General features: G+C 45.2%; 6 protein-coding genes across 6 annotated transcripts; 4 read left to right on the plus strand and 2 right to left on the minus strand.

Annotated features, from left to right (window-relative positions):
- Positions 1-187: 187 nt before the first annotated feature.
- GLAREA_07755 (P-loop containing nucleoside triphosphate hydrolase) lies at positions 188-2327 on the plus strand (the record flags this gene model as incomplete). Its single annotated transcript, XM_008082442.1, has 2 exons — positions 188-653; positions 706-2327. The coding sequence occupies 2 exons, from the start codon at positions 188-190 to the stop codon at positions 2325-2327; spliced, it is 2088 nt and encodes a 695-aa protein (XP_008080633.1).
- Positions 2328-2699: 372 nt separating this feature from the next.
- On the minus strand, positions 2700-3486 carry GLAREA_07756 (uncharacterized protein; the record flags this gene model as incomplete). The annotated part of the gene is made up of 2 exons (XM_008082443.1): positions 2700-3294; positions 3347-3486. The coding sequence occupies 2 exons, from the start codon at positions 3484-3486 to the stop codon at positions 2700-2702; spliced, it is 735 nt and encodes a 244-aa protein (XP_008080634.1).
- Positions 3487-4138: 652 nt separating this feature from the next.
- On the minus strand, positions 4139-5252 carry GLAREA_07757 (uncharacterized protein; the record flags this gene model as incomplete). Its single annotated transcript, XM_008082444.1, has 3 exons — positions 4139-4724; positions 4784-5046; positions 5100-5252. 3 exons carry the CDS (start codon positions 5250-5252, stop codon positions 4139-4141), a joined length of 1002 nt encoding a protein of 333 aa, XP_008080635.1.
- Positions 5253-6404: 1152 nt separating this feature from the next.
- GLAREA_07758 (uncharacterized protein) lies at positions 6405-8182 on the plus strand (the record flags this gene model as incomplete). Its single annotated transcript, XM_008082445.1, has 5 exons — positions 6405-6502; positions 6555-6979; positions 7057-7083; positions 7137-7324; positions 7379-8182. 5 exons carry the CDS (start codon positions 6405-6407, stop codon positions 8180-8182), a joined length of 1542 nt encoding a protein of 513 aa, XP_008080636.1.
- A 1146-nt stretch (positions 8183-9328) lies between these two features.
- On the plus strand, positions 9329-9901 carry GLAREA_07759 (CSL zinc finger; the record flags this gene model as incomplete). Its single annotated transcript, XM_008082446.1, has 1 exon — positions 9329-9901. The coding sequence occupies one exon, from the start codon at positions 9329-9331 to the stop codon at positions 9899-9901; it is 573 nt and encodes a 190-aa protein (XP_008080637.1).
- A 976-nt stretch (positions 9902-10877) lies between these two features.
- GLAREA_07760 (Aldolase) lies at positions 10878-12618 on the plus strand (the record flags this gene model as incomplete). Its single annotated transcript, XM_008082447.1, has 6 exons — positions 10878-10980; positions 11033-11244; positions 11300-11380; positions 11429-11496; positions 11548-12242; positions 12296-12618. 6 exons carry the CDS (start codon positions 10878-10880, stop codon positions 12616-12618), a joined length of 1482 nt encoding a protein of 493 aa, XP_008080638.1.
- Between the last annotated feature and the right edge of the window lie 1999 nt (positions 12619-14617).

The following is a 14617-nucleotide window of genomic DNA, read 5'->3' on the forward strand; positions in this document are numbered from 1 at the left end:
GCAGTCAATCTGAAAGTCGTATTCCTGTCGCTGTGGTTGGAGGTGTGGCATTAAATTATTTAAGGTTTAGACGCTAAGGTGGTACCCCTGTCGGAATATTTCGCGGTGATTTATTTTGTTACGGATCCATACCATATGCGCCAGCACTTCCATTAATAGTTGTGTTTCTCTCGTGGGGTTGTTGAGAATGGCTACCTGCGCTGGTAGATTGGGTATACTCAGAGCACTACCGAGAAATGTGATTCCTACTGCAGATCTTCCAGTGTTTCTCTGCCCAGGACTTTTGAAGACTGCGAAGCTTTCGCAAGCTCCTTTCCGACAACCCACTCGAAGATTCCTAACCTCACATCCCGTCGGTGCCTCCGAAGTCGAGACGCCAGCCAGCATAGAAGCAGAAGCGCGATATAAAGTAATCGCGCGATCTGCGCTCCCAATAACATGTCCTGGGTGCGGCGCCCTTGCGCAAACTGTTGTGGAAGACGAACCTGGTTACTATGACTTAAGGAGAAGGCCCGTACGAAAGTACATAAATGGAAGGGATCATGTTATAGCAGCCGTGGCTGCTGAATCTGCCATAATAAGGGACGCGTTGGCCAATGCTGGAGAAATTGCAGCTGGGTTGGATTTTGGACAGACAGAGAAAGCGAAAGAGTGTATGTTATTGGATTCGTATGATTCTGAGAATGAATATTAATGCAGACGCAGATAAAGATCTAGGTCCTCCGATATGTGATCGCTGTCATAATCTGAAAGAGCATAACACAGGCGTTTCCATCATCCACCCCTCTATTCAATCAATACAGGATACCATATTCGAATCTCCCTACAAATACAACCACATTTATCATGTTATTGATGCAGCGGACTTTCCAATGTCTCTAATTCCAGGGCTACATAAACTTCTTCACCTTACTCCGCAGCGTTCACTCAACCGGCGTTCCAAAACTGGGAGGTTCTATCATGGACAAAAGACAGAAATTAGCTTTATTATCCAACGATCTGATCTATTTTGCCTCGGAAAGGAGCAACTTGATCGGAGGATGCCATGGATAAGAGAAGTCCTCCGGGACGCGTTGGGTCGAACCGGAAAGGATGTTCGACTAGGAAACGTTAGGTGTGTGAGTTCAAAAATGTCATGGTGGACTAAAGAGCTGAAGAAAGACATTTGGGAGAGAGGCGGTGGAGGCTGGCTAGTCGGAAAAGTTAATGTGGGAAAGAGCCAGCTGCTCCATGAAGTGTTTCCGAAGGGTAAGTCTGGAGTGAGCGACATCAAAAAGCATGTGCCCGAACCACGCGTCGATGGAGCGTCAGAAGAAGCACTAGCGACACTAGGTGAAAGGAGTGATATGATTCCGCAAGCCGACAAAGCCAGTAATGATGTTGTGGTCAAAGAATCTGGGTGGGAAGACACGGAAGAGATTTTGGACACTTCCTCGATGTTACCGCCCTTTCCATTTGAGGTCGACTACCCAGCGATGCCTCTTGTTTCCCCACTCCCTGGAACGACTGCCTCGCCAATTAGGCTTCCTTTTGGCAACGGGAAAGGAGAACTCATTGATCTTCCAGGTCTCTCTCGAAGCGACTTAGAAAATCACGTCCAGCCCGATCGACATACAACTCTGGTAATGCGCACGCGAGTTAAAATAGCCCAAAGTTCAATCAAGGAGGGCCAATCTCTACTTTTAGCAGGGTTCATCCGCATCACTCCTGTTACACCGGATGTGGTTTTCTTGAGTTATAACTTTACGTCCCTGTTTCCGCATGTCACCAGTACAGACAAGGCCATACCAACCCAACTTCAAACCCGCGAGTCTGGCATCGAGAATATCTCTGTCCCAGGAACAGGCGAAAAGATTGCTTCTGCTGGAACATATTACCTCAAGTGGGACGTCACCAAAGAACGAAGTGGTCCTCTTACCTCTCGCTCCGCCGCAAAACTCCGTCCAGACGTCCTCCCATTCCGTATCTTCTCAACTGATATTCTTATTGAAGGCGTGGGCTGGGTAGAACTTGCCGCACAGGTCAGAAAACCACGGCGTGACTCTGTCCGTGTCCCTGTCCGGGATACGCGTGGATTTCAAAACAAAAATATTCAACAATTTCAAAGACAAGACGACGGTTCAGTGGACGCTGCTGGAAATGAAAATGATCCTTTATGGCCTGCGGTGGAGATTTTTACGCCGGAAGGGAAATATATAGGTCAGAGGAGGCCATTAAATGCTTCACTCCAGATTCGCGAGAAGCCTAGTAGTGCCAAGGGAAGGCCGAGGAGGAGTATGAAAGGGGCGAAGAAGAATGAGAAGAGGGCGAAAATGGAAAGGTCTTAATGATAATGTATACTCTGCTTGTATCAAAATGTAACATAATTACAGTACAATGGATGGAAGGCTTTCGGTTTGACGGTATTAGACATTTCTATGCCCAGCGTCATCAGCTGTGTACGCTGTGTAAGCAGTCTTTGGGGATAGGAGCCGGAGGTCAGGGCTCGTAAAACAATCTTCCAAAGCAGAACTCCATGTTCGTGAATTCAAGTTCCCATGCCAAAGCAATAATTCATAATTCAACGTCCAACTGGGATAAGATTCCAATACGCCTATCAGCCAAACTCCTAAACGCTATCCACAACGCCATCAAACAACCCATTTTCATGAAGATATATGCTCATACCACTCTCAGCTAACTCGGGGCCAGAAGTAAACTTAAGTCACCACCTTGGATAAAAGTTTGTTAATCTCGTCGATCTTCTTTTGTTTGATGGACGAATACTCCTCATCGAACCTCCTCATAATGTCTAGTGCCCTGCCCTTTTCAGCACCCATTTGAAGGAGCTTCTCCACCGCACCTACAAACAGACGGTCGCACGCCTTTTCCAAAGCAGTCGGGGGCTCAAAAACATAACTTTCGCCAGGGTGCTCTGCTCGCATTTTAATCCTCTTTAAAAATGCTTCGTTCCATTGAAACTGTCTGTCGTTGACATCGAATCCGGCAGCAATAACATCATCGAATAGCGCGAGTGCGGCTTTCTGCCCCCTACCAGCAAGAACGCAAAGTGGACTGCTGAGTTTTGCGACGGCGCCGTTGTATCTGGCTGTATCTTGCTTGATTGCGTAGATGAATCTGTCTTTGTTGAACGATAGCGCAGCAGCATCAATAACGGTACTAGCCATCGGTAACGAAATGCCTTGGCTAGCCAATTCGTAGGATGTTGGGGGGTTAAGAGGAGTCTCGAACCCGAAAAAATTCATTGCATTCTCTGCTATTGTCTTTTCGGTAGCGGGATTTATTATGAGGGCCCTACGTGTGTATCAGCTTTGTATTGCGGGAATAGGTGCATAGACGGCCATACAAGTATTGCAGTTGGGCTGGTGTCAGCGGGTGTGTAACGTCGCCTTTGACAACTGGAGCTCCGATGGGAATGTTTGCTTTATCTAAAATCTCTGAATCTTTGTCTGGATCTATGTCTGAGAAAGTTGTTTTCTTGGGCATATTAATGATTAGAAGAGTGTGAGGGGTAGGTGAAGTACTTTCAAAGGTTGACATGTCTTGAAAGGCCAAGAAGTAGAGTACTTGATGAGATTGAGTTTAGTGAAATGAATGACTAGTGTCTTAATATGCTCCGGGTGGGATGATAACGTGCTTGGCATTTTACGAACGTGGACCGTTCCACTGTTGGTAGTAAGAATCGGTACAGCAATATCTACATTAATATCTGCCTCAACTTTTCCAGTATAATCCCTAGCTGGAGCGAGGATATCCCGTGAACGGGAGAATTTACTAGACTTTTACATCGAACGAAAATTTATATTTTCGTGTTACTTCGGTCGGCAGGCTGGCTGCCTATTTTTTAACAGTCTATAACACGCCCTGGGCACCGTTGTACGTAAGTTTCGGGGCGATACTATCGCCTAGTTCATTATTGCCTGTCAAAAACGTCACTTCATCACTGCACAGCTCTCTAGTACTGGCAACAAGATGCGTTAAAAAAATTCAATACTCCTATCCCCAACCCAAATTCCAGTCCCCAAACGCCAACGAATACAACAAACAGCCCGAATGCAATGAGATTTCCCATTCTAATTCGATAACTTTACTCTTGGATCCTTACATCAGGTCATATCCAGACTTAATGAACTTTCGCCTATGTCAATAAGGCCTTGATTGCCTTTACCTTGACTTGATCTTCCTCCTCTTCCTCGTCGTCATACTTTGCCAGGACTTTTTTGGCCCTAGGTGTAACCTTGGCACCTTTTTCTATGAGCAGCTTTACTGCGTCCACAAACAAAGCATCACAAGCCTTCTCCAATGGAGTTGCTGGTGTGTACTTCTTGTTTCTGCCATTGCGGCCGAGTAACTTATCTAGTCTCATCTTCATATCTGAATCGTCTGGAAACTCCTCCTTATTGGCATCGAACCGTTCGTCCGCAAGCAATAGCTTCATTTGGGCAAGTGTTTCTTTCTGGTCTGCGAGGTACGTGTTACCAGCCAGAACACCAAGTGGGTTGCTCTTTTCGGCGCCATCTTTGTCTTTCTTGAGAGCGTACTCCAGTCGTTTCGGCTTTAGAGACATGGCAGCGAGATCGATAATGGTCACAGGTATGGCTAGTCTGATGCCACCCCTAGTCAGATCCACTGGAGACGGAGGGTCAAGGGGAGTGTCGAATCCAAGAGCTTCCATTGCTTTGATGGCAGCATCGTCAGTAGACTCAGAGCTCTTGATGGCAACTCTACATGTTTGTTAGTGACTGAAATGTATAGGTTTCCAAACACAAGGTTTATATCATACACATGTTTTTTCTGAGCTGCAGTAAGTGGTTTCCATTTCCCAGAAGCTCCCCCGGCACTCGTAGGGTCAGTGGAATCGCTCTTTTTGTCCGTGGTCGTATCTGAATCTTTTCCGTCTTTGTCCTGTTCTTCGTCTGTCGTTCTCTTATACATGCTCCTGTGCAATTCTTTATGCGAATTCTTATGCATTCCCATGATGGGAAGGTTGGCAGGTTCAGACATAGAACTGTCGAAGTGGGACACGTCTTGGTTGCTGATATGACCCTAGTGAAGAAATGTAAGTAACTTGCGCCTCGTGAGATGATAACGAGACTCACAGATGGCGAAAATGCGTAGAAGGCCAGGCCTATAACTAAAGTGAGCCCCAAAACCTTCCGTCCTGCATGGGCAGAGAAGAATGAATTAAGGTTTCCTGCGGAGTATGCGTCTCCGTAGTGCGATGACCTTCTTCCACTTGGGGAACTGGACATGTCGAACGAACGCAAATACGTGAAAAGAAAAGTGTGAAAAGCCCGGCTGGACGATGACGTGTAACAATATAATCTCAAACTATGTAGCGCAAGATCAAATGAGAAGGGAAAAAAGGAGGTTGTCTTGTGACTGTAATATATTTGCTAGATGAATGTAATGAATAGGAATTGGATAATGCGACGTTTTGCAAGGAGAGTTGGGGTCGTACTTGTACTTTTTCATTTCCCACAAATATTGTAGCTATTATTCCTTTGTATCTGCTGAGTGGCTCACTTGTCGTCAATTACGGCTGAGCTTCGAATCATCGCATTCCAAAATCCTTGGAATCTAAGAAAACAGAGACCGAATGATTCGAAGGTCGCGGGCAGAATGCTGCGCCAAACTCGTGCCCAAAATAATATTATATCACGAAGTTTAGGAGGTCAGTAAGAGGATGGTGATATCAGATGGATCTAGGACGGCGCCGGCGGTGGTTTGACGTATTTTGTAAGAATTTGATGCTCCAATAAGCGATTCCTTAAGGTTAACCATAAGGCTGCTCGCTAATCGTAAGGTTACACCACCACCACCTGCCGTGATCCCAAGTCGTATCTTCAATGCTGACGTGAGGCTTAAATTTATAATTTCCCCATTATCCTGGTCATGTCTTAAGCTTCCTCAGCCCAACTCAACGTTCCTCTTCCTCAGATGAGTCAGATCCGGTCACGAAACTACCTTCTCCTCGAACCATCGTGGTCCAGTGATCCAGCATTCCAAATTTCCGCCATCATGTTGCTCTTGTGTCCATGTACCTCTTCTGTATTCCAGATACGTATTGATCCTCACCAGTGGAATCCTCTCCAGTGGGAATACACAGTCGAGGCCATGACGGACCCCGACCACTTCGAGGTTTGTGATCAAATATATTTATAAGGCAAGTGAAGATTGCCTTCTGCTACAAAAATCTATCTCATTCAGCTCACTCTTCTCATCGATTCTCTCAACTGTCATATCTTGTACTGCTATCTATTTCATTCTAGTTTATTTTGCACTTATATCTCATTGTCAAGACGTTTACACCATTTTGCTGACCCTTCTGGAACACCTAATTTCTCCTTTGTACACTTGATTAGCCTGCATTGGGGTTCGAATCTGCGGTTTCTAATCCCACCATGCATCTATACAGTGTCCAGCACTGGGGCCTCGCAATAGCGACTTTTGGGAGCTTTATTGCGCCAATAACGGCTTTCCCTGTTGATGGCGATGAAGGGTGAGTTTCCACAGGCGTCTTAGGGCGGTATCTTTTCTAACCTCCCCAACAGTCCTCTTTCCTCACCCAACGCACCGGTTCTTGCCGCGAGAGCCCTAGCTAAATTGGATAAAACCAACCCCGATGCCATTAGGACTCACATTACAAAGATTGAAAGACATCAAAGGTCGACCGACTTTTGTCCAAGCTCCTGGAGGGATACTGCTTTTTATTCTGCGTTCCCATCAGAGAGAAAGCCAAAACCAAAAGCAGCTGCGTCGTTTGCCTTTTCTTTCTGTGAAGGTTTCGGCTTGACTGGATGTCAAGTACTATTCGCATTTAACCAACACGGCATTTATGTTGCTCATTACTGGGAACTACAGGATGAAGAAGAAACTGTCAACAAGCGAACAAAAGATATTATCCAGTTTATCAAGCAGGGTGACCCAGAAGAGAAAGAGGAGCAGGTTGATCCTGAGGATATCTCCGATGAGCCAGGTAGGTCAACTCCTGCAAAAGCATTTCTGAATCACCAAATATCTTCACCTGATTCGGATACTAATATTTCTGGATAGATATGAAAAAATGCGGCCCATTTCCTGGTAAGCCACATCTAATTCTTAGCATATTTTTGGAGATGTCTGACCTTCCGTAGCTCTTGTTTCAGACGAACAGTTAGCGGAAACAAATTTGGATGAGAACGCTCACCTTTATCTTATCACTATTGAGAAGCAAAGACCAGCGAAGGAGTTGAAGAACTTAGATCGAGTCAAACAAATCATTGTAGCCACACTTGGTGCACAGAAAGAGTACAAGAAGAAAGCTGATGATACAGAACCCGCAGTAAGATAACCATATATTCCTCGCCCATCTCCATGCTAATAAATCAATCAATAGGGAGCTGTGGCGGATAATGCTGGACCCTTGAAAAATGCGCACATGAAGTTACACTCATACCTCCCCGCATATGACAAGGAATCAAAGGAATGGGAAGGAACTAACGTCGCCGTTGAGTACGACGCCCCGACCGGAATGATACGGGGCCTGATCGGAGGGCCTCACCCAGAAGTACTCTTTGAGTACTCGGTCGAAGACTCATGGGATGAAGCCACAATGGGTCCTTCTTACGCCTTGTCTCTCACCAAAGAATCAGAAGCCTCTTGTGCTGCTGGTGAAGGTGGCGATGATGAGGATGGTGCAGAACTATCTAAAGCTGAAGGTAAAAAGCCATCTAAAAAGGACCATAGCAACGAGAAAAGAGATAATACGTTTCTGAGTTTGTGGGCTCGTGCGGGTCTTTCGAGAAGAGCAGAGCCCAAGGAGAAGGACGCTACTGACCCTACGGACACTAAGGGCAAGAAGGGCAAGAAGGGCACCGGAGACACCACAGACGCCACAGGTACTAAAGATACTGACGAGACCAAGCCCAAGAAGAAGAAGAAGAAGGGCAACTGTGGAGGGGGCAAGACTAAGGCCGACAAGAAGCCTAAAGCGAAGGGGGACGAGACGACCGAAACGGAGCCCAAGCCAAAGGAGGGCGAGGTGCCTAAAGACAAGACTGGCGAGACGCCCAAAGACAAGACTGGCGAAACGCCCAAGGACAAGACTGGCGAAACGCCCAAGGACAAGACCGGCACGACACCTGAGGACAAGACTGTAAAGAAAGACAAGAAGAAAAAGAAGGGTAAGAATAGCAAGTAGAGTTTGTTTGTTTTCTTTGCTCCTTCATCTGCTCTTAGCAGTGCGCGGCAAGGATATTGGAGTGTCGGGTATGAATTGGGAAGTTCGAGGAGTTATATGTACGCTATATGGAGTTTGGGATTTTGTCTAGAAGTTGCATTCTCATCGGTTAGATGAATCGGCGTTTATACCTATGCATAGTTAGTTGCGGAATTGCAGATTTTGTTTTGATAATAGAGCTCTTACTCGATTTAAATCTTTGATGCGGTGTGAATGAATTAAGGTGACAGATTGTTTCCTGCTGTCTGTCTACCACGGACTGATTTCATTTGGTTTGTTGCTAGTCTTCATCAAACCATTATTAATGGGTTTCAATTTTGTATTTCCAGTTTACCGTCATGGCAGGACGTATCACCTATGTACTAACATATGAGAAGAGAAAACAAACGACTTCAGGAAGTGTATTCAAAGGCTGGAAGAGAAATCGAAAGGACTCAGTACCTAGGACCTGAAGATAGTTCTTCGCTCACTGCAAATATGATAGAGTCCATCTGAGTAAATGACTCAGTGCTATGCCTAATGTAAAATATCATAGGGGAAATGAAGCGTGGTTATTCACAGTGCTCTGAATAGATGGCACTCCAACGTATAGAAAGGATACGTTCTAGATACTCATATAGAGAAATATAACATGACTTCAAAGCAATAAGAGAAATAAAGAGCTTTTCTTTACCGTAGAGTTTTCTCCCCCCACCAGTCCTCTTTTTCTAGTCTCTACTAGTTACTACCTATAATTCGCTCATTCATTAGAGCCAATAAACAAAATGATAGACAGTTAGTTGCTTCTCAAATGAGCTGTATGCTCACGCTATTATAATAAGCGTAGATTAGTACTTTAGATCTAAGCAGATTTACCGACATAAATTTAGAAATGTGATTTATTGGCAATCATAGAAGAATCTTTCGACCGTACCTACCTATAAGGTAGGTAGTGTAGTGCTAAGCGAGCGGCACTCCTGGGTTTTAGCCGATCGCGAGGTGGACCCAGCCACTTTATAAGCTTGCGCGCAGGAAAGCTCAAAAATAACTCTAAAAAATCAAGGATCAGACCTTCCTTTTCAAATATTTTTTTGCGCCTCCCCGCTGATTGGGTATTCGTATATACCGATGAGTCAGACTCCTACCCATTACGAAGTTCTGGATCTTCCAGATGGCATCCGGAAAACCGCCATCATTCCGAAGCAGACTCTTCGCACTGCTTATCGAAGAGCATTGCTGCGAAACCACCCAGATAAATCCTCGACCACACAGCCCACGAAAAATGCAGGACGCGTCTACTCCATCGATCAAATTAGCGAAGCCTTCAACGTCCTCATAGATGCGAGGTCTCGGGCGGACTATGATAAGGATCTAGAGTTACAGGGACAAACCAATGACATCGGCGGTGTTGGGAATCAGCAGAACTTCCATACCGGTATTGAGACCATGGATTTGGACGACCTGGAGACTGAGGAGGGTCAGGGAATTTGGTATCGAGGCTGCAGATGTGGTGAAACCCGCGGATTCCTGATTGTTCAAAGGGAACTTGAAGAGGCTGTTGACGATGGCGAGATCGATGTTGGGTGTCGAGGTTGCAGTCTTTGGCTCAAGGTGCTCTTCGCAGTCATTGATATCGGAGACCGTGATTCTGACGACGATGATCCTAAGTTCGAGTCCCCAGGGCTACTCAAGAAATTTTAATAAACCTTGTGTCCCTTGGCTTTGGATTGGTGAAATCTGACAAGCTCATGTCGTACTACAGCTTGAAAGAGCTCTGCCGGATAGAGAGGACCTCTGAAAAGGTGATCGTCTGCCGTCCCACAACAGCATCAAATGGTTCCGGAGTCACACAGAGATACCTGTGAAATACCTCTGTAGTCAACATAATCGATCTTTTCCATGGATCGGCATGTTCCAGCTTCCTATGACTTCTAATCAGAGCTCGAGAGCTATTAGTCGCCTCAAACTTGTGGTATATAGTCTTGCAACGCCCAAATAAATATTCAGAGAACATCAACCACCTCGTAGAGCAGATCGAGTAGTGTTTGAAGAACCGTATGTTGCTTTGTATTTTATGTATGAAGATCTATTTTGATGGAAAAATATTTCCAAGGTAGCACGAAGCTTCACCGCCTTCTTTGCTGCCAATCAGATACGCATTGCCGTCAAAGCTCCCACCAATAACCGTCTCATGAGGTATTGCAATATGCACATCAAAAACTTTCAGTTGGTGCGCCTGGTTTCCCCAGATTGTTTCGCAGTACGCCGACGCCGAGCAGACAAATGCCAATTGGGCGTCTTGCTTTCAAAGTCGATCCCGTCCATTTCACCGCTGGATTGCTGCCACACGTGACATGCAAGAGTGCAGCCAGAGTGCGAGTCCAATGAGAAGTTAGACTCCGGTCATCGGCTTCCCCTCGATTTGCAGAAATATCCTTGCCATTTTTGTTTCCCCACAACACAGGAAAGATACAAGGCAAGCCCAGATAGAGTCATAGCCAAAGCGAGACTCAGCGTCCACATCTGAATTTTCCAGCCATCAGAGTATTAATATTCGTCATCCCGCCCGAAACTTTTGTGCTCCCACATACTCAATTGATCCATCTTATTCACTCGTCTCGAACATCGTCTGGTATCGCAAACTATCCGTCACTCTTCAAAAAACATCACATCGAAAATGTGTCCTTCGTGCGAACCAGAGGCCATTGCCAACGGTAATGGGCATACCAATGGGCAATCAAACGGAAATGGTGCCTCCAATGGCAACGGCAATTCCTCTTGTAAGACATCACGATTCATTCAACAATTCAATGCTAACATATGTCTTTGCAGCACATCCCGGATACACAGGCATTGAGACCAAAGCGAACCCCCACCATCGATCGAATCCTTACCAACCCGTCGGTGACTTTCTGAGCAATGTCAACAACTTCAAGATTATCGAGAGTACCCTTCGTGAGGGTGAACAATTCGCCAATGCTTTTTTCGATACTGAGAAGAAAATTGAGATCGCAAAGGCGCTGGACGACTTTGGGGTTGACTACGTGAGTCATGCAAATATTGTCTTACCAGCTGCTTGTTCTAAACAAAGACATACAGATTGAATTGACCTCTCCTGCTGCATCTGAGCAGTCGAGACTTGATTGCGAAGCTATCTGCAAGTTGGGATTGAAGGCCAAGGTTCGTTAGAGATTCGAAGTGGGTGGCGGATAAAACTAATGGTGACAGATTCTCACACATATCCGATGCCATATGGACGATGCCAGAATCGCTGTCCAAACCGGTGTCGATGGAGTGTAAGGATGGATTCCAATAATCTGCGATTTATTATACTTACTATGACTCAGTGACGTCGTTATTGGCACTTCATCGTATTTGATGGAGCACTCCCACGGAAAGGACATGACATACATCACCAACACCGCAATCGAGGTTATAAACTACGTCAAATCACACAACATCGAAATTAGATTTTCTAGCGAAGATTCCTTCCGATCGAATCTCGTTGATCTCCTCTCAATTTACTCCACAGTTGACAAGATCGGTGTAAACCGTGTCGGTATCGCAGACACTGTTGGATGCGCTTCCCCACGACAAGTATACGACCTTATCCGAACTCTCCGAGGAGTAGTGAGCTGTGATATTGAGACTCATTTCCACAACGATACAGGATGTGCCATAGCGAATGCATACTGTGCTCTCGAGGCTGGCGCTACACACATTGATACGTCGGTTTTGGGTATTGGTGAGCGCAACGGCATCACTCCTCTTGGTGGGCTTATGGCCCGCATGATCGTTGCCGACAGGGAATATGTTATGGGCAAGTACAAGCTTGACAAGCTCAAGGATATTGAGGATTTGGTCGCACAGGCTGTTGAGGTCAACATTCCTTTCAACAACCCAATCACTGGCTTTTGTGCTTTCACGCATAAAGCTGGAATCCACGCCAAGGCAATTCTAAACAACCCTTCAACATACGAGATCATCAATCCAGCAGATTTCGGTATGACAAGATACGTCCACTTCGCTTCTCGTTTGACCGGTAAGACGCTTGAGAGAACCCCTTTTCCAGATATATACTAATACAAAACCCAGGTTGGAACGCCATCAAGTCCAGAGCAGTCCAGTTGAAAATTGATATGACTGATGCTCAATACAAGGAGTGCACAACCAAGATTAAGGCTCTTGCCGATATTCGACCAATTGCTGTGGATGATGCTGACTCAATCATTCGTGCATTCCACCGCGGACTTAAGCTAGGAAAGCCAGTTGATCTATTACCCAACATGACAGACGCAGAGAGAGCGGCTTTAGCAGAGAAGGAGAAGGAGATTGATATACCCGAGAAGAGATCTTTAGATGAGGAGGCCAACACCCCAGTTCCAAGCAAGAAGAACAAGAACGGCATCACAGCATAAATGTGGTTACGTTGAATACAAATGGTTTATCAAGGCAATGAGTACGGATGTTCTCTAGACCGACCTCGAGCTGTTGCCAAGGATCGGAAACCCTAAAAGTGGTGAAAAGTGGATTGGGATAGCGGTGTTATAATTGCATTTGTCTGCGTACTTTAGGGCATGGGCGTTTTGAATTTTAAGCAGCTTTGGCTTGTATATAGAGGTGCCAAAAATAGAACTGAGTTTGTCAACCAGGTATTATCACCGTTCGTTCTCATCTGGATGGCTTGTGCGGTCTGTGACCAATAGATGAGGCACGTGTTTCTCCTGCGAGGGGTCCTATTTGAAGATCAGGTAAGGTGAAGTGTGATTTTATAGAGGTACTATGTCACTTACGTGGAATAGGTCGTCCTTTAATCTAGGAAATTTACTCACGTAGAACATGAAATGAGTGGAGTTGAGTTGAGAACACTACTTCAACGTATGTCAACTCACGCACGAGTACTCTGAACGTCTTGATTATCTAGAGTAACTAAACCTCATCTACCATCATAATCAGATGAAAAATACCTCGCACCGATATTAGCAGAAGTTTCACTATAGTCTGTTAACTATGCTCGTAGAGGATGACATAAGCGGTATTCCGTTACCTCAAGAGTGAAGAGGAAATGAAAACTTTTAAGTGTTATCTCATCTGATTTAACTCCAACCCCTATCATTTACTGAAAACGTCAGATGGAATATGGTATATTTTGTCAACTTGCTTGGGCAAATATTCGTGTTTGGAATGCTGATTATTTTGTCCACTACGAGCAATAATAGGAGGGGGAGCTGAGGGCAGTAGCGATGAGTCTTCATTTAGTGTTTAATAACTATTATATAGAGCTACTGAGCCCAATTTAGAGATTACAGGTGAACTCTAAGTCATAGATATAGGTGCAGTACATAAGGCTATACTTTGAGAGTATACTCTATCTAGACTTATTCGGACATTATAATTTTGCGAGTATTTCGCAGTTGCAGAAAACATTTACATCAGCTCATTACATGCGGATTCAATACAGTTATTATTACAGGTCAGAGCCAAAGGTTACTAATAGGGATGGGAAGATGTTCTTTTATGACTATGGCGTTGTTTATGGAATTATTTTCAAGGTTGTTTATGCGGGCTAACATCACGAACTGCGGAGGAAATCATTATGGCTACATGATGTATTACGACTTTCACGTGGGCGCTGACTTCGGGGAGGGGGTATGTGAATGGATCGACTATGCTTCGTCATTAATTCAGCTGGGTACCTCACAGGGAGGCTTATTCTCTCTACCTTGCTATACAGCTCTTCTTCCCCATATACTCTTGAGTGCTACACTTAAGATATACCGTGACCTACGATTAATTAGCCTCCGATCGACCACCCTTCGAGACAGCAATCAATCATGTCAAATCAAAACAAGGTCTATGCCTTTAAAGTCAAACAAGAACATTCTCCGTAAGCAGCTGTAGAGGCAGAATGTCAGCGAGGTTGGAATCGAGAAAGAGATATTGCAAATCCGATCTGGGCTGTCAGTATCGGCCAGCTAGGTTGGGTACGAGATGAGACATATAACAATGGAACGTGGGCATGTGTTCAGCTCATCGGTACACCGGGATTTGGCTGGATTCCGCGTCGATGCATCGATGTAGATGCAACGAAAAAGGAGTCGATTATAATATACATTCCGTCGTTCGATACTATTCCCAAACTGTACAATGCTCTAAGCGCCTTGTCCAGCTGCATAGGTAGCTTCTTCCAGGAGATGGGGACGCGTGGTGAAGAGCTTTGTAGTGCGGGCGCAGCAACATATGATCTGAAAGTGCTGTCGCGGGATCTGGACGCTATATTGAAAGGTAATTAATAGATGCTAAACCAGCTGAGAATGTTAACGAATCGTCTTTAGGTATAGAGAATACTAACACTCGATCGCTATTTAACGATAGTTAGTTAACTCTAGCTTAAAGGTATACGATAGTATTTATAAT

Source organism: Glarea lozoyensis, assembly GCF_000409485.1.
Source record: "Glarea lozoyensis ATCC 20868 chromosome Unknown GLAREA16, whole genome shotgun sequence".
NCBI lineage: Eukaryota > Fungi > Ascomycota > Leotiomycetes > Helotiales > Helotiaceae > Glarea > Glarea lozoyensis.